The 20,123-nt window shown below is 32.8% G+C and overlaps 1 protein-coding gene and 2 long non-coding RNA genes across 3 annotated transcripts; 1 reads left to right on the forward strand and 2 right to left on the reverse strand.

Annotated features, from left to right (window-relative positions):
• Positions 1 to 5,414: 5,414 nt before the first annotated feature.
• On the reverse strand, positions 5,415 to 10,257 carry LOC128196377 (uncharacterized). The gene is made up of 2 exons (XR_008248635.1): positions 5,998 to 10,257; positions 5,415 to 5,832 (listed from the first exon to the last, which is right to left on the reverse strand). It is a non-coding gene; the product is annotated as an uncharacterized LOC128196377 (long non-coding RNA).
• Positions 10,258 to 16,789: 6,532 nt separating this feature from the next.
• LOC108323022 (nodulin-related protein 2) lies at positions 16,790 to 17,328 on the forward strand. The gene has a single exon (XM_017555348.2). It carries the CDS (start codon positions 16,821 to 16,823, stop codon positions 17,169 to 17,171), a length of 351 nt encoding a protein of 116 aa, XP_017410837.1. The 5' UTR covers positions 16,790 to 16,820; the 3' UTR covers positions 17,172 to 17,328.
• A 500-nt stretch (positions 17,329 to 17,828) lies between these two features.
• Positions 17,829 to 19,397, reverse strand: LOC108323023 (uncharacterized). Its single transcript, XR_001831633.2, has 3 exons — positions 19,155 to 19,397; positions 18,530 to 18,732; positions 17,829 to 18,173 (listed from the first exon to the last, which is right to left on the reverse strand). It is a non-coding gene; the product is annotated as an uncharacterized LOC108323023 (long non-coding RNA).
• Between the last annotated feature and the right edge of the window lie 726 nt (positions 19,398 to 20,123).

Raw genomic sequence — 20,123 nt, forward strand, 5'->3', positions numbered from 1 at the left:
CATATTTTCTGATGAACTTAATCTGGTCTCGTTTAATTTTCTAGTTCATAACAACAAAATGTAATCATTTTGTTATATATACTTATTTATATTACAGGTAACATAAACAAATTAATCTTTACCAAATTATTTTTTTCAATCATCTCATTATTTACATTAATCTTAGTTAAATAATGATTAATAGAATCAGAAATCTTAAACACTTCCCTCTTAATATATGTGTTATTCCGCTTTCAAACCATTTATATGGAAACCATTTATGTTTATGACAACTTTCACAAATAATAGAAGTAGTATTTATTTATATTTATACGTAAAAGAATTCTTGTTAGTGTGTACATCTAACATCCCAAAAATACAGTTTAAAACTATATAATAGAATAATCACATTTAATAATAATTCAGATTAGTCTTACACTAAATAGAACGTACGGCTATGGTCAAACGGCCTTACATATCAACACTAGAAATTTAAGCTGTACAAGGTTACACTTCTGACCGGACGGTTTACACAAACCTATATCGAACGGTCATACAAATCAAAAGGAGAAGATGATTGAACGACCACCTTACAATTTACTAAACTACTGACCGAACGTCCTACTATTCGGTCTTTACTTCAACCTCGACCAGGTTCTCTTCCTCCAGCGTCTCTTCCAGTAGTACGTCTCCTTCTGCTCACATCCACAAAGATAATTATTGCAATGACAAAGACGGATGTACATGACATGACAAGACAGGAAAACACAGGGTAAGCTTATGTAATTTAATTCATGCATACACATACATTCTAGACAATCAAACACACAAGATAAATTTCAACATACGTATCATACAAAACCTATTACTAGACTGACTGTCCGGACTGTATGAAATCTGTGTAGCTACGACGTTCGTGCACCCGAGTGATGTAGTAACTAGGATGCCCTCAACAGCTGCCACCCAAGGTTAGTCCTATCTGTCCAAAATAACCATAAGGACTAGGACCTCCTACCGTTCCCACACATGACCTACCCTCCTCTACGTGAGGACGAGTACTCACGGAACATCAGGATGAACCACCAGCTTAGCATGACCACATTCATACTCTACCAATTTCAATATTCATTCATGAGTCGTTCCTCCCCGGAACGCTCGTTCATAATCCAAACATTTCAATCCACCTCTCATTCTCTTCATCTTTCATTACTAATTATCTCACTTAACCACCTCGTACAAAGATTCATAAGGATCCCATATACCGAACGCTCAACCCTAACTCAGAACGAGACCGAACACTTGGATCGAGACCGAGAGATCTCCAGTTCCACAATGGATTTAGATTAAGAGGGTACTATCGGGTTGAGAAAGAAACCGAGCACAATCATATGGAATAGGAACAAATGGAACGAACGTTACTTACAAAGTGAGCCAATTAGATGAACTGACTCGAGAGCTCCAACCGCACACCAAAAAGGACCATGCCCAGTACTAAGACTCTAGGTCGAAACCAATTTAGACATACACTGATGGACATCAAATAAGGGTATTTAATAGATCAGGTGAATAAATCGAACGTTAATTAATTATACTTAGCCTTTGAAAGAACGAAACACCAATAAATATTAGAGTGTCAGTCAAAGACTGAACACTATAGTGAACGAACCCTATTGGGCTTGAACGAACGCTCTTATTATGAAGTTAGCTTAAGGAACTAGAACGAGTGCATGATGTAAGACCAAACACTTGCTTAGTACGAACACCTGGTGTAAGACCAAGTGCTACTAAACTTATAGAGAAGAGGTTTGCTAAATAGACTAAGATACTATTGGAGTAGTGTTTAAGAATAACTAAAATATACAATTACATATATATATATATATATATATATATATATATATATATATATATATATATATGTGTATATATATATATATATACACTTAAGTTGATAACAGAATACCAAGACACAACTATGTTTGACCGAACGCTCAAGCACAGTATTTTGAAATGCAGACGCTCGTCCTCAACTTGGATTCTTCCCAAATGAAAGAATCCACTTCTAACCAAGTTCACTAGAAAACCGAACGGTCAAGGACCGTTCAGTAACGAACGTACACTTTCTTAGGGGAATTTCATACCAGGATCATTTATATTCCAACTCATTTCTTAACATATAGTTTCATAACTTTATACATTCATATCATAATCAATTTTCATAAGATTAAACACCCACAACATAGCAAATAATCATACTTTATATAATCAAACATATCAAAATAATACTTCATATCATTCATCAACTCAACAAACGTTCATGCAGCACATAATCATACAAATTAAATTAATAAGCTTCCCTTACCTTTTAGAGTGAACAAACTTTCCTAGAGACAGAATTTGTTCGCCTGACTAAACTTCCTTCTACCCTCACGTTCAACAATTCTTCAAACTAAGCCAAACAACAGGAGACCAACAATGGCTCAGACAATATGAAATCATGCCACCAGAATTTGGTTTGCATGTGCCAGAAAACGAACGGCTAACGAGAAGAGGAACTTACTAGTTCAGAATTGGAAACCGTTCGGTTCAAACTGAAGCTCTGGACGCCGGAAGTGCTTCTACGGTTCCTGAACAGTGATCGGAGAAGAGAAAATGTGAGATTGGGTAGAGAGAAGGGAGAGCTTTTAGAGAGAAGGAAGAGAATTTGAGAATTTCAGAGTTTGGAGAAGAAGGTGCATGCAGAGAAAGTGTGACGTAAACTTTCGAAAAATCAGTTTTTGCTTCCCACGTCAAAACGAATGTCCGCTCACCTACCGACACCTGTCTTCCACTATCTGATTTTCGGATCCTCGTCGCTTGACACCTGGCGTCCGTTCAGAGGAGTTTGGGTGCGTTTTTAATGATTCTGACAGTACATTTATTTTTTCAATTTTATTTTTTAAATAAATTTTTTATTAAATTAAAATAATTATGTTATCAATTTTATCTAGTTATATTTTTAATATTTAATCATTTGTTTGATATTTTAAACTTAATATTTTTTTTAATTATAAAATAAATAAAAATTATTTAAAATAATACATATTTATATAAAGGACGTTTGTTCACTTTTTACTTTTTAAATAATAAATTTTTAAGACAAGAATAATTATTTTATTAATTTCAACTTTCAAATCTTTTTAGATTTAATTAATTATTTATTTAATATTTTTTAAAAATAATACTTTTAATTATAAAACTATCTATAAAATAAAAAACAATCTAAAATAATAATAATAACAATAATATTTGTAACATCCCGACATTTCTACACTTAACCAAAAACATAAGGTTTTTACATAAAGAAGAGAAGACTAAAATAAAATTTTCCCACTCTATGCCTTAGCTTCATTGTTTCCTAACACATGTTCACTCCTAACCTTTCCTAAGCTCACATCATTAAGGTGATCATTGCAAAAGAAAAAACAAACGCAAAACCAAAAAAAAATAATGATAAGCTAATATCACAAGAGTAAAGCATGAAATTTATAAATTAGTATATATTATATTTCACTTTCAAATTAAGCACAACATTTAAGCATATCATAAAAATCTAGACACGAACATTCAGATACATGTATTATTGTCAAGCTATGGCGGGTTGTGCACTTGTGGTGGTATCTATTAGTCTACAGAGCCATTGTCAATGGGTTTCACCCCACCCCACTTACAAGGTTAGTTTGTCTACCATCTATGGTCAAAGAACATCAGACCATAGACTAAGACCTCTTACTACTCTCACAACATGCCTCAACCCTCTCTGCTTGAGAATGGATTATCACACGAACATTCAGATACATGTATTATTGTCAAGCTATGGTAGGTTGTGCACTTGTGGTGGTCTATATTACTCTACAGAGCCATTGTCAATGGGTTTCACCCCATCACACTTACAAGGTTAGTTTGTCTACCATCTATGGTCAAAGAACATCAGACCATAGACTAAGACCTCTTACTACTCTCACAACATGCCTCAACCCTCTCTGCTTGAGAATGAAATATCATTAGAGTGTCAAGATAATCCTCAAGACTGAGCTTCCTACAATAATACATACACTATAAGGCATCACCATGGAATATCTCCACAAGAGTCATGGAATTATGTCCATCTACCATGCACATGATCAAGGCATAATCATCATCATCAAAACATCATACATGTGTGAAAAACTACCATACATATTAATATTCAATATTTCATTTCATGAAGCATCATGCATACCATCATATTCATCCATCATAAACATATACATAAACATGCTCACAAACCATAAACATCCATTTTCTTATGAGATAATCGATTATCAAGCTTAATAATCAATTATTTCAGAGAATTTTAAGCAAATACGACAATACCTACTCAAATAATTGATTATCAGGTCTGATAATCGATTATTTCATAATACCTACTACAATAATCGATTATCAGGTTTGATAATCGATTATTTCATAATACCTACAACAATAATCGATTATCAGATCTGATAACTCATTATTCTAGAGAGTTTTTCAGCAAAGCTATAATTTTGACTGAAATAATCGATTATCATGTTTGATAATCGATTATTCCTGTCATTTTTTGACAACATGATTTTTTGGTTTATGTGCACTTGGAACCTATCCCAATGACCAAATTGATTTCTTTGACACTAGGATTGATGTAAAACATGTTTATGGTTAAAATTGAATACCACTTTGCTCGTTTAGTTAGAAACAAAACACATGAGACCAACTCAACAACTTAAAAGTACCTATAACCAATTCTACACATTGTAAACCAAAAATGTTTAAATTAAGGGTCTAAACAAGTCACAATTGACTCGAAAACATATCTTAAACCTTCATTTTTGTGAAAGACCTTGTCTTTTAGATTCTCACTTGTTAAAACCCCTAAAAATGGATCAAAAACAACCTAAACTCAACATATTAACTACTTACCAACTCAACATCATATTTATGGCTAATTAAGGTTATAGAATGGTTTGAAATGATCTAAAAACAGCTCTCAAAAATCAGTTATAGTTCCAAAATCACTTTTATAGAAATCCACCTACAAAAATAGAAGTAACCGAAAAAAAGTAGAAGGGGGTTGAATAGTGTTTTTATAAATCTTTTTGGAAGCAGAAGTTTGACCATAATAAATGAATATTGGACGATCCTCATGATGATGGAAGCAGCTCCACTCTTCAAGTTAGTGCTCTTCACGGATCAGAACAAATGTAGCGGAGTTGGAGAAATGAAGGAAGTTTCTAGTGCACGCCAAGTGTTTGATGAAAGGTTCAGTGGAGGTTGGATGAGTGTGTGAGGTTTCTCAAGATCATAAGGTCTTCCAAAGGGGAAGGAAGCTAGAGGAAGAGGTGCAAAATTAACACTAGAAGTTTTGAACTCTGAGGATATGACTAGAGTAAACTCAACAACATTTCATTCTCTCATGAAAGTTGGATTTTACATGTAGATGCACCTCTCTTTTATAGGTGAAGAGAGCTCTAAATCTGACTTTTCAAGCTTCTAAGATTGCTAAAGAAGAGTATATAAGACGCTACTCAGCTTGGGCTGCAAGTTCCATGCCAATAACATTAAAAATGTGCGTTTTTCAAAAGCTGAAATTTGGTGCAAATTGGCTGAGCGCGAACAGCAGGTGGTTGGGCTCAGTCTTCATTCCGGAAGGTAATTTCCCTTTGCAGTCCAATCCAGAAGCCATCTTCTCCAATCCGGAAAACACTTAAAATGCACTCTTCTTTTCGTCCTTAACTCTCTCTAGTTTGGCAAGCCTTCTAAGATGCATAGGCATGGTTTCCAAGCTTTGATGGTGACCTACAAAACAATATAAATGTGTTTAGTAAAGAGAATCTATCTAAGACTTAGATAAGGAAAGAGCTTTTTGTTAAAAGTCTTTATTCACTTCCCTTTCTTAATCATAGTCTAAGTTGATACTTCTTTGGATGGGAAGTCCCTAAAGGAGTTGTCATCATTCCCTACCTCTTTAAAAACGATTTGTCCTCAAATCGGAAAGTTAGAAAGAAGCATAACTTTGGTTGTTGTTTTCCTCCTGGATAAAAAATATATCTACAAAAGATAGCAACAATTAATATGATTAAAAGGATGTAATAAAAAACAAGAAGACAAAATGAAGGGGTTGTATTTTTGAAAACGATTTTCTTAGAAGTAATCGTGGAAAAATTTAGAAGTTCATATTTACAAGTTATTGGACTTTTATCTTGAGTTAATTATTTCCACAAGGGTAACATTAACTCAAGATTCGAATTGCCATATTTTGAAAAGGATTGCACAGAATATGGGATGACAATTGGTTTGAAAGAGAAGTTAATATTTGAAGACTCAATAATGATTGGAAAAGAAGTAAAGAATTGAAAACCTTCCCTTTTAGGTTCCATAATTTTTGGAGGAGTTGAATTTGCCACCTGTAGCAATTTCTCTTTCTCTCTATTTTCCACTGCTTTCTTCTTTTCCTCTTCTCTTCTTTCTCTTTCTCGTCTCTCTTCTTCCTTTATCTCTCGTCTTCTCTCCCTCTCTCTTCTTTCTCTCTTCTCTCTTCTTCTTTTCTTACTTATGTTCTTCTCTCTCTTTCTTCTCTTTCTCTTTTTTCTTGTTCTCTCTTTCTTCTTCTTTTTTCCTTTCTTTTTCTTTTCTTTCTTCCTCTCTTCTTTTAATCTCTCTTTCCCTTTTCTAATCCTTTAACTCTTGAAAATTTCCCCAAATTTTATTTCTCTACGAAAGAAACCATGATCATTTAAACTCTCAAGAAATATTTTTCCATTTTCACACTATCTCTCATTAGTTCCAGGTTTCTGTTGATTGTAAGAGGCACAAACTTTCTTCTCATGCAAGCTCTTAGTTCATACCAATCATGAATGGAGGATTTTCTACCTTTATTAACCCAATATTGCCTTTCATCCCACCACTCACGTACAGGCTTTTCTAACCTAGAGCGATATAAACTAAGAACACGAGATTCACACTCTCTAGAAAGAACAATGGGACTATAGGATTCAATTTCACTCTGTCTAACAAGGAATGGATGCATTTTATCAATTTCTTTTTCCCAAACTAGGTATGTTAAGGCATTTATGTCTTTACCAAAGAATGGAAGTTTACTAGCTTGAGTATACAAATCATCCTTAATATATGAATTATAGTACCCATTATCAATCCGAGATGACATATATGAACTAGACGACATATATGAATAATAAGACATTTTATTTCTAAAAGTTTTTCACAAACCTTTTAGATTTTTGGTGAAGGATTTCTAGAAAGATTCTAGAGGTAAAAATGAACCAAATAGCTCCTAGGAAGGAGAGGTGAGTCACAAATGGACAAGCTTAAGAACCTTGTCCTTCTTAGCCAGAGTGTCTTTGGTTGTTTCTTACCTTAGTTTCTAGGTAGAAATCTTTCAAAAGCTTTTGAATGCAAGATGAAATGCACATCGAAATCAAATAAAGATTTGGCTAAATGAAACGCACTCCTATGTATCACGGAGACTTAAAACATAAAAGTCAAGCAAGCAAAGTAAAGTAAAGGAATGCAAATGGAAAATGCTAATCAGTCCTAAGTGAAAGTGAAAGTGATTTTGAGCCCCTTGACACACTTTCACACTAAGAAGTGGAAACTAAGCTATTAAAAAGTTTAATTGTGCACTTGGAATTGCTTGAAAAACATTTTTTTCCAAGCCACTTTGAGTTGCAAATGGAAAAGCAATTAAACTTCAAATGTTCTGTGATACAAAGCTGGAAAATACTTGATACAATGCTTAAAATTTACAAATGATGTTGTTGCAAAAACTGGACTGTTGCAGCCCTCCAAAATTGGTGCAAAGTATGGTGCAAGATGGTGAAATGCTGCTGAATTCTTGAGCAAAAGTGCTACTTTGAGAGCAACTCCCTTGTCCAATTCAGCAACCCTTCCACTTCCTAGTATGCTACCCCTGAAGCAAGGATTCTGGACCTTGGAAGCCTCACCAAAACATCAGAACACCCTGCCACACACTAAACCACTCACAGCAAAAATTTGCACTGCACCAGAATTCAAATTCGCATACCAGGTTTGGTGGCACAAATTGGAGGTCAAACAAGTTGATTTCAAGTATTTTTAAGCTTTGAATCAATGAAGGGACACAAAAGAAACCTAGGAGAGGCACTAGATCAGATTAAAAAAGCAAGAAAAATAAAAAATGAAGAGCCAAAAGTAGTGTAGTAAGGTGTTTGATGATAAACGTAACTGTTTGATAAAAGTCTCCAAAGAAGTGCAGATTTTGTGATTTTTTAGTTTTGGGGTTCAAAATTGGATTGCTTGGTTTTCTTTTGCTTTTTATGGATGTTTTACATTGTTTTAATCATATCTTTTCATTTGGAAACACAAACCTAGCTTTTGCCAATCCAGAAATGAGATTTGAAGAAATGGAAATTTCAAACAGCACTAAAAAATGGTTACTGCACTAGAAAAGTAGCTTTAAAAGTGTGCTTTCAAACCCAAAAATGAGTGGCAGTTTTTCTAAATCTCAAGTGATGCTTGAAGCAACTTTATATCATCAATTTGAAGGTTTTTAAAAACTGAAACAGCAAGGAATCACACTCCACTCGAAATTCACTAGTTCACTTCCACATTTAAGCAAAATTTGATGGTTTAGAAAGTGATTTTGCATGTAGGCTCAAATTTGACCAAATGAACAGTGCACACAAGTTTCAAATGACCAAATAAACTTGCACAATTGTTTAAACTGAACTGAAATAGACAAATTCACCAAATCACAGTAGCAGTAGCTTAAAAATGCAGAAAAATGCACCAATACTGGAGCAGAGTTGAAATTTAAGTGGAATCAAAGTTGGACGGTTCAATCAAATGCTTAAGAAAATCCTAATGGATTAGATCTAGTTATAGAATATGAGCTAGCAGATTTTTGAAGCCTAAGAACAATCAAAGACATCAAGTATGGTACAAAATCTTGACTGAAAACAGTGACAACATTGTTTTAGCATATTTTTTATGAACTCAACTACACTTTTTGTAATTATGTGATTAATATGAGTTTCTATACTTCTAGCAATGCTTAACAACACCAAATAAACTTGCACAAAGCTTAAGAAGCAAGAAATCTAGTCTGAAGCAGATTATAGCACTTGCATCAGTTTTTGAAATATTGTGCAGAATTTGGGAAACAGAAATATGTTTTCACTGATTTAGCACACATATAATCAAGGCTAGACATTGTCTCACTGCCTTATATGATTCGTATATGGCTACAAATGCACTGGAAACTCATTTGAAAACAAAAACATTGCTGGAACAAAGTCAAACACTTGATGACAGAATTTAAAATTGCACACAAGGCACATGACGTGACAAAACTGGAAAATGGAAATTAAAGCTGGAATGAAACTCAAACAAATGAATGGCACCTATTAAAATCATGAAAACATACTACGGAACACTCAAGGCACAAGTATAACAACAACAAACACGAATTGAATCAAAACTGAAATGAAAAATATTTGGAAAACAGTGAGCACTACACTGCACACGGTCAAACAAAAATATGGAGGTAAGAGCAACTTAGCTCTTGAAGCAATGCGTGGACGTGCTGGTTCTTGATGCCAAATGATGGAAGCAGCTCCACTCTTCAAGTTAGAGCTCTTCACGGATCAAAACAGATGCAACGGAGTTGGAGAAATGGAGGAAGTTTCTAGTGCACGCCAAGTGTTTGATGAAAGGTTCAGTGGAGGTTGGATGAGTGTGTGAGGTTTCTCAAGCTCAGAAGGTCTTCCAAAGGGGAAGGAAGCTAGAGGAAGAGGTGCGAAATTAGCACTAGAAGTTTTGAACTCTGAGAATATAATTGGAGTAAACTCAACAACATTTCATTATCTCATCAAAGTTATATTTTACATGGAGATGCACCTCTCTTTTATAGGTGAAGAGAGAGCTCTAAATCTGACTTTCCAAGCTTCTAAGATCACTAAAGAAGATTATCTAAGACGCTACTTAGTTTGGGCTGCAAGTTCCATGCAAAAAACATTAAAAACGTGCGTTTTTCAAAAGCTGAAATCTGGTGCAGATTGGCTGAGCGCGAACAGCAAGTGGCTGGCCTCAGTCTTCATTCCGGAAGGTAATTTCCCTTTGCAGTCCAATCCGGAAGCCATCTTCTCCAATCTGGAAAACACTTAAAATGCACTCTTCTTTGCCTCCTTTGCTCTCTCTAGTTTGGCAAGCCTTCTAAGATGCATAGGCATGGTTTCCAACCTTTATTGGTGACGTACAAAACAATATAAATGTGTTTAGTAAAGATAATCTATCTAAGACTTAGATAAGGAAAGAGTTTTTTGTTAAAAGTCTGTATTCACTTCCCTTTCTTAGTCTTAGTCTAAGTTGATACTTCTTTGGATAGGAAGTCCCTAAAGGAGTTGCCATCACATGAGCAACTTAGTTCTTATTCTATAAACGTTGTTTTGATATATGCATTTATAGTCTCAATATTTAGCTTATCTCCGTAGCGTTTAGAAGTAACTCTTAGAGAAGGAGATGTATGTTAACAAGTGTGCATGTTAAGGATTTGCTTTCCACATAAGGTGAACGTTTGTAAATCTAAGACATAACATACAAACACTTTATATTAGTTCACTCAACTGAGCTATGTTCATTTATTCTCTAAGATAACTTAAAGGGTTCTACTAGATTTTCAATGAAGTACAGGTGAGTATTCTTACCACTTTTGGTTTCACTAGTCAAACTCAATAACCCCTGTTACTGTGACTATTACGAGTATCACCCAGTCCTAGTTGTGCAGTATTATTCACCACTCCTAGTATCCCTAGACGCTCCCGGCATCCTCTAGATACACTATATAGTTGAGTTTAACTCACTCCTGGTTGTCGTAGTCAACCTAGTAACCCCGTTATTGTGACCCTGATGGAATTTCACTCACTCCCAGTTGTGTAGTATTCTTCACCACTCCTGGTATCCCTAGACACTCTCGATATCCTTTAGATACATTATCTAGTCGAGTTTAACTCACTCCTAGTTGTCGCAGTCAACCTAGTAACCTTCATTACTATGACCCTGATTGAGTTTAACCCACTCTTGGTTGTGCAATATTCTTCACCACCCTTGGTATCCCTATACACTCCCGGTATCCTCCAGATACACTGTCTAGTTGAGTTTCACCTACTCCTAGTTTCCACTAGACATTTTCGTCTACCTACCGTTTAACTCCACTAAGTTAAACATCAAAGTCCACCCACTCCCAATTTCCACTAAACACTTGTCTAGCTACCATTTAACTCTCAAAGTTAAATGTAAAGTATTTTAATTATCTTTTGAATTTACAATTAAAATATTGTTTCAAGTCCTTAGACGGTAACTCTCGCATAAAGGATATGTGGTTAATACAATTCAATGTAACAGACTCACTGGATATTTTTTGTTCTCTCTCTTCTTACAAAAGTAAGCTTATATATCAATGAAGCTTAAGAGTGTTTTTTTCTTGAGTTTCTCTCTCTCTCTCTCTCTCTCTCTCTCTCTCTCTCTCTCTCTCTCTCTCTCTCTCTCTCTCTCTCTCTCTCTCTCTCTCTCTCTCTCTCTCTTTCTTCTTACATAAGAGGATCTAACTCTAAATAGTTTTGAGAGAATCCTTGATCTTTTCATCAGAATGATTTTAATATCAATCTTTAAGTGTTCATCCTCTCTTTCTTCTTCTTCTTCAAGGATCTTCTATTTATACTCCTTTTGACATTGTAGTTGTTAGACTATTTTTGTCCTCGAGGTTTGGTGATAGTATAGCAATTAGACGATGCTTGTCCTTGATATATGACTCTTTGTGGCTTTAGTCATAAGTGGTGGTCACAAGTTGATGTCTACTTGTCAAAGTAGACTCACTTTTTCAGTACATTATAAAAAATGGATTGCACTTTCTCTTTGGCGCGACTTTTGATGAGAATATCATTCCACAAATGTCTTCTTATCTCTAACATCCATTTCTGACTTGTGTTTGATAGAACATGTCGATGCTTGTAATAGAAAATTTGCACAAGGTAGAGTAGATATGCATGCAACAAATATGATCTTTCTCTTGTTACTTTTGTTGTTTTTAAACGTTGAACATTTAATAACATTTAATGTTTGTTCAGAACAACATATTTTTTCACATTTTCCATCTTTCAGGTAGGATTTGATTGTTTGAGATTTTTAGTGAAGTTACCAAATGTTTCATGAGAGTTTCATCAATTGATGAAAACACGTTTGACACATGGTATCGTTTAGCCTATGAGAGACTTCTTTTATTGGGCGCTTTGTTTAGTAGATGCTCGTTGAGTTCAAGAGTGTGTTTAGTAAGACATGTTTTATTATGTGATTTTAAAATAGTTTTGTTCTTTTAATGCGTTTACCAAAAGACTCATTTTATAATAAGAGTTTGTTGATCATCGTTTAGTAATGTTCTAACATTTGTTGCATTAAACAAAACACTCATTGACGCATTAAATAAAGACATCGTTTAATGATGCGTCTTACAAAGTCTTTTTCCTTAGTGATTCTCTTAACCCTCATTTTTCTATTTGTATTATGGATTTCAAAAGAATAATATTTTGCATGCATATTTTGTTCAGTGCAATTCGTTAGTCCATAATATGTGCGAAGTCACTAAACAATCTTAGCCTTTCCCTTAGCAACCTTTCTTACTTCCTACATTCTTATGTTTTGCAAATAAGATTCTTCAAATATTTTACGTTCTTGTGCTCAGTGTTTTATCAATTTTACTTGAATGTTTCTTGTACGTGTTATATATTTTAACCCTACTGTACTTTTATTATGCTCCTATGTTGTTTCATCTTATTTCTTCTATTATTTAATCATCTTATGTAGCTTTAGTTATGACTTTTGATTAAGCTTGTTTTGTAGATGTTTCTAATCTTGAGTTTGTATTTTTATGTTGCTTCTCTGACTTTTATAGTGTTTCGACCATTGTAATTTGTTCTTTGTGTTTATACTCTTTTGTATATTTGATGACCCAAGACGACTTTGGTCAATGTTGTTTGTTAAACTTCAAAACCAGAGATGTTGTAAATGATCCAAGTCTCTCTCTCAAACAATCTTGTCTTAACAAAAATCTCAATTTAGACCGAAAACTAGCCTAACATCACTCCCATTTCACTACTTTCAATTCAAAAACATATTTGTACCTCATGAGACTCCAAAACAGCAACATTCAAAATTCGAGTAAATACCATTTCACAATCATTCACAACAACATTCATTACTAATCCAATTTCATTCATCAAACACAATTTTTACTAAATAATTATCTCAAATGATAACATATTCAATCAAACATCATTATCGCAACCTAACAAACATAATTTCATACTTCTTAACACAAATTAAAACAAATATTAGCTTCTCTTACCTATCTGAAGACCAACGACTCTTTGGAACCCTCAAATAGCTCCCACAAATCAAAGAATACTAATTGTACCTATAAACAACGTAATCATGATCAGGGTACACAATTAGAATCACTTATGAGTAGATAGTCTTATAGAAGACTTAAATGAGACATGCAAAAACATTAAGGCTCGCATGCAAAGGAAGCTATACAAACCAAAGAAAGAGAGTAGAAATTAACTTACTCTTTTGGAGAAACTGATCGATTAAATTTAAAGATCTCGCCCGTTGTAATCACTCATATGGTCTCTAATATTCAAATAGATGAACATGAGATGAGAGCTCCTAAATAGAAGTAATAGAACTATAGAAAAGTAGTTTCTAAAGATAGTATATTTTAAATAATAAAACTCATTATCAACCAAACAATTTATATTAAAATTTTTTAATATTAAAATAATTGAGTTTCTTTATTTTTAAACCATTATCACTTCTAAAATACAACTTTCTAAGCTTTTATAATATTTCTATTATTTTTTATTATTATAAAAATTGAACAGTTCTATATTAAAAAAACGTAACTATTTAAATTAAAATATGTCTAAGTATATTAAAACTAAAAATTTTCGGTTAAAATAATAATAATATTATTATAACTTAATTAATTTTAAAAAATATTTTTAATTTAATTTATCATAACAAGATTTTAAAATTTAAATTATATATGAATTAAAATTAAATTTAATTAATAATAAAGTAGAAAACGTATATTAAATATGTTATATAATGCAAAAGACCCATAATTTAAAGTAATAGGAAATAGCTCTTGAATTATGGACTGACTTTTTTATATTTAAAATAATTAAATTAAAAAATAAACACTTATTTAAGAAGTGGATAAAATTTTTTTATTTTTAAATAAAAAATAAGCAGCCATGAATATTTTCTTTTTTTATTAGATAACTCTTAGAAAAAGTAGAATGAATAGTTTGTTTTTAATCATTAATGAATTAATCGGAAATTTATTTCAAATACATCCTAATGATGAAAGAACATAAATTAGATTATTAAGATTTAAATGTTTAAATATAGAGTAACTATATGGTGGACCAAAATTTTGTACTTATTATAATGATATTTTTCATTTTTTTTAATATTTTCTTTATTAAAATCAAATAAGACTGACATTTATGAGGTTTTTTTTCAAATTATGTTTTAATTCTATCAAAATCTCCTTTTTTTTTTTAAATATTTCTCCTCTATTCTTACAAATTATTTTTACATAAAATTTTGTATGCATTTATGTGTATTTTAATTTTCTTATAGTTATTTTAACACATTTATAGAATTTGAGAATTACTAATCTCTAGAGCATAATATATATATATATATATATATATATATATATGGGTTTGCTAACGCGCGTACGCCTGTTTTTCAGTTGGTACGTTTTAGCAATGTGTACCGGGTTTTAGTAGACAAAAATATCCTTATATATCATGGATTATAAGTTTAAAGGTTAAGGGTACTAAAAAAAAAAAAAGAAACCCCCAAACCCTTACTCATCTCTCATTCCTCTCAACCCTTTCTCTTTCATCTTTTTCACTCCAATCTTTTCTCTGTCATCCCTACTGTAGCCCCAATTGAAAAAACACTTGTCGTTAAACAATCTTACAAAAAAATGATTTTATAATTAGTTTTCATCTTATAATTTTTGTCTTATCTAATTTTATCCAATTTTCACAAGCATAAAGGAATTGGTAATTGGCCTGGAAAAAATCAGAAATACTCGTTGTTAAACAATTTCTTACAAAAAATGATTTTATAATGAGTTTTTATTTTATGATTTTTGTCTTATCTAATTTTATCTAATTTTCACAAGCATAATGACATCAAAGGAATTGGTAATTGGCCTTGAAAGAATCAGAAACACTCATTGTTAAACAATTTCTTACAAAAAATGACTTTATAATGAGTTTTCATTTTATAATTTTTGTCGTATATAATTTTATCTAATTTTCACAAGCATAATGACATCCAAAAGAATTGGTAATTGGCCTGGAGGATATTTTTAGAGATGATGATTCAGCAGATGATGAAATTAGAGAGGTTAGTAAAGATGGTGAAATTGAAGAGATCTTGAATGAACCTTTGCCTGAAGGTGAATATGTCAATGAGTCAACTCTTTACAAAGGAAAATTGTTTAAAGGCAAATGTTTCTGATTTTTTCAATTGGAACTACAGTAGGGATGACAGAGAAAAGGTTGGAGTGAAAAAGATGGAAGAGAAAGGATTGAGAGGAATGAGAGAGGTGAGTAAGGATTTGGGGTTTTTTTTTTTAGAATGAAAATTATTAAAATACCCTTAACCTTTAAACTTAGAATCCATGATATATAAGGATATTTTTGTCTACTAAAACCCGGTACACATTGCTAAAACGTACCAACTGAAAAACAGTCATACGCACGTTAGCAAACCCCATATATATATATATATATTAATGGATAAGAGTAACTAGTTTCGTTAAGTTAATTTTAAATTTTTTCATTAGAAAGTTGATTTTAAATTTATATCTAATAAATATTTCAAAATTAGTTTATAAAATAAATTTTGAATTTATATTCTTTTAAATTCTTGTTTTATCTTGACATATATAAAAAATTACCTAAAAGGTGAAATTATACCAATGGTACCCTTCTTAGCTGCAGTAGTAGTCTTGTGTGTGTCCGCATTAATTAGGTTTGAATGATGAAACAAGTTGCAGTCACACTGCAAATCTTGAAAGATATCAACAACAACACTATCAATATTATATACCCATCTACATATTTGAACCCACGTCATCCACCTAAAAAAAATGCTAATCAGTTCTATAATTGATATCTGATTTTTTTAATATATTTCCTCGTTTCTAAAGTCAATGATTACTATTGTGTAAATTATTTTAACGAAAATTAAACACAAACTATATAAACTATTTTTACAACATATGAAGACAAAATATTTATCCAGATCTTCTATTATTCATAAAAAATATTTGATTAAATATGTAACAGTCCAAGAGATATAAAGTTCCCTTCCCCAATCCACCTATTATTTTTATTTTCTTTAATCTTCAAGTTAATTAATATTGTTTTTTAATTTTTAAGATACTTCTCATATACTTTGATTCAAAAAAATTCCATTTATGTGAAATTTATTTTATATCTAAAACATCAATAAAAAAAAGGAAACACGAAAAGAGATTGCCGACACAGAGAGCAAACAGTACACGACATGTATTGATGTCTGAGAGCAGATAAGGCGGACCCACATATCTTGAACCACAAATTCAACAGATATTTCTCTTGCAGAATCTTAGGCACTCACTATAAAAACCCACTGACAGTTTTTGCAGAAGACGCAACTAAACAATGGCTTCCGAAGAAACCCAGAACAAACCGACAGAGCAGTCGAGCAGCGACCTTCTGGCGAGCGCCAAGCTGGTGGCAGACGCGGCGCAGTCCACTCTCCGGAACGAAAGCGACAAGGTGGACAAGTCAAAGGTGGCGGACGCGGCGGGAGACCTTCTTGACGCGGCGGGGAAGTATGGAAAACTGGACGAACAGCAGGGCATAGGGCAGTACGTGGACAAAGCTGCCGATTATCTGCACCAGTATCAGGACAAGGCTGCTGCACCTTCTCAACCTGCAGATTCCAAACCTGAAGAGGGTGGTGGTTTGGGTGGTCTTGCAAATTTGGCTGGAGGCTTCTTCAAAAAGTAGTTGTAGTAGAAGAAAAAGGAGCAGGTGAAGAAGGTCTTTGGTTTCTCACTTTAGTGTTGTTGTTCTTCTATGTAATATTGAATAAATATGATATGATCTCCTGTTTGTAGAACAAAGATCTTTTCTTAGTTCCACAAACATGTTTTCTTTCTGTGTATCTGATTCCATTCCCTTGTCTTTTGTATATATTAACGTTGAATCATTTAGGATTTTCTTGCCTAATAGATTATTGAAAACTTAGGATTTTATAATTAAAATCAAATTATAATTAGGTGAAAAATATTTACAAAGCGATACTGTTAAAATAAAGTAAAATGGATTAAATCTATTTGTATTTAAATTTATTAACCATAGTACACTACAAAAATATGTAATTTTAGTAGGGTTATTTTTAATGAGGGAAAAACAGCATTGTAAAGTTACCAGAGTTGCCAATTTCCAGGGGTTTTGTGGGAACTGTCGGTTCGTAAAATCGCTCCTATTACCAAGGATTTCTCAGAACCGCCGGAACTAACCAAAAAACCGCCAAATGCATACAGATTTTTTTTTGGTTGAAATTGGAGAATTTCTTAATTCTGATGCATCAAAAACCTATCTAGCAGTGTAGTAGTTTATGCCAATAAAATCAAATGAATTAATAAACAATCTAGAATGCTTCTTTGTAAATTTTGGATAATCTCCTTTTCTTAATGGATCTATAAACCTTCAATGGAACAAGTATGTTTTCAGATAATGGCACACTCCAAACAAAATTCAATGTTATGCCATTTTGAATTCTCTGTTTTGTTATAAAAAATTAAAGACAGATGTTCAATACTAAAAATTAAATACTTCTAAAGTTCTTCTTCATTACATCGTTTGGCACACTTCCTTGATCAGCAGCAGAATGATGAATAACTGAGCTTGTAGTTGGGTATAGCTTCTGGTAATCTGGTCCAGCACGGTTCTCAACTTACAATTCTCTTCATGTAGTCTCCGCAATTGACTTTCAATGGAACTCAGCTGAGAACAAAACAAATATTATTTAAAACAAACACATGATAAATAATCACACAGTTTGATTACTTTTTGACCATAATTAACATAAATAACTCATCAAATTTATCTATCATCTTAAGATCATGCACCATATCTCTGTTCCTATCACGTTCATTCAAACCCTATAATTACTTTTACAATAATCTTAATATCTTTTCCTTATTTATCCAATCATTTACTTTTTCACTTTTCTATTCCTCTCTTCACTTCTGTACAAGAAATCATTGTTTCGTGAATGCGTAGTCAAAAAATGTGGAAAAGTGAGTCGCATTAAGTACACAGTGATGCAGAATTGAAGAAATCCATGTAGGAAAGCTCACGTTTACAGGTTGATGAGAGACGTGTGGTGGTGATCCTTGTCCATGAGTGTGATCTTGAAGTCCAACACGGTGGATTCTGCTCTCCACTAGAATCAACCTAAACTTCGAGTCCTTGTCCTTTCGGTTTCTCTCCAGATGCTTCCTAATAGAAACTTTCTTCTTAATCAAATGGTACAGATCCTCTGGGATTTCAAGCGCAAGTCCTGAAAACAAATACCAAAACATTTTTCATCATTACTATTAGTGAGGTAACTATAAACACATTTTCATTTTATCATTCACACTTCAAGTTTTCTTACAATACCTCCTTATTACATCTTACAAGTGGTGAAATCGAATCAAGTCATAAATCTCAATATACAAAATATTCTAGAAATTTATTTAAAAAAACTTGAGATCACAAATCGGAAACTCGTGATGTGGCGAAAGTGAAAGGAACTCATCCTGAAGATTAGGTTAGGGTGAAAAATGAAAATTAGGTTAGAGTGTGAATTGAAATGGGAAGTAAAAGATGAAGGAGATGAACTAGGAAGTATTAGGAATGGGAGGCTCAGGCAAGAGGAAAACAACACAGATTTCTGATTGAAGAGATAAGATGAAGATTGAAGAGATAAGATGAACATACCAGGGAGACGGAAGTGATGAAAATCGCCTCAGCAGAGTCCTCGCCACCTCGTCCTTGTCGCCTCGACCTCGACGCTCAGCCCAAGATTGATGAAGGCAGCGGCGACAGACGCTCCACGAACACGCAAGAAGAGAAGATTTTGATGAAGGCAGTGGGGAAGGAGGGAAGGAATTAGGGCTTAGAACACAGATGCGGGAAAAGGAGGTGAATTAGAAATCAACGTGCGGGAGGTGAATTAAGGACCGCCCAAAAGTTATTCTTAAAAATATATATTCTAGGGGACGATATTTATTAGTAACCGCCAAAATTTATTTTAGTAAAAAAAAAAACCTACCTGCGGTTTTAAGTATAAACCGCCGTAACATATTCGGGGTTCCATAACCGCCGGAAAAAAACCCTTCCTAAAATTAATTATTCTTGTAGTGATAACCTTTTTCTGGCTAAGTCTAGACGAAGGAGTATAAAAATAGCGTACGCATGTTAAAGATCCTCTTTCACTTTCGTTTAAGAAGTATCGGCAAGAGTTTCTCCGTGGTTCAATGTTGAATTTGCCATTGCATTATACAAATGGCTTTTAAATTCTATTCTTTTTAAACATTTTAGATCATAGGATGTTTAAATTTTGAATCAATGTTATTAGTTTCATATTAATTCTTGTTTTTTACTAGAATTCACAGCGCGAATATTTGGACAGTTAGAAAAGTTTTTAGTGGTGGTATGAATGTTTTTATACTTGAAATCGAATCTTTCATTATAACTAAATCATTATGAGTAAATAAGAAAGAACATTGTATTTTTTTTGGGGTGAAATATTACTTATATTTATAGTATTTTTGGAGTTTATAAAGTTTTTTTTTTCTAAATTAAAAAAGAAAAGGGTTAACTTTCAAAGTTTAAATAAAAATAAATATAAAATATAATTTAGATTTATCTAAAAGCTTTATAATTTGTTATAAAACATATACTTCA

The sequence above is a fragment of the Vigna angularis genome, chromosome 1, assembly GCF_016808095.1.
Source record: "Vigna angularis cultivar LongXiaoDou No.4 chromosome 1, ASM1680809v1, whole genome shotgun sequence".
In the NCBI taxonomy this organism is placed as follows: domain Eukaryota; kingdom Viridiplantae; phylum Streptophyta; class Magnoliopsida; order Fabales; family Fabaceae; genus Vigna; species Vigna angularis.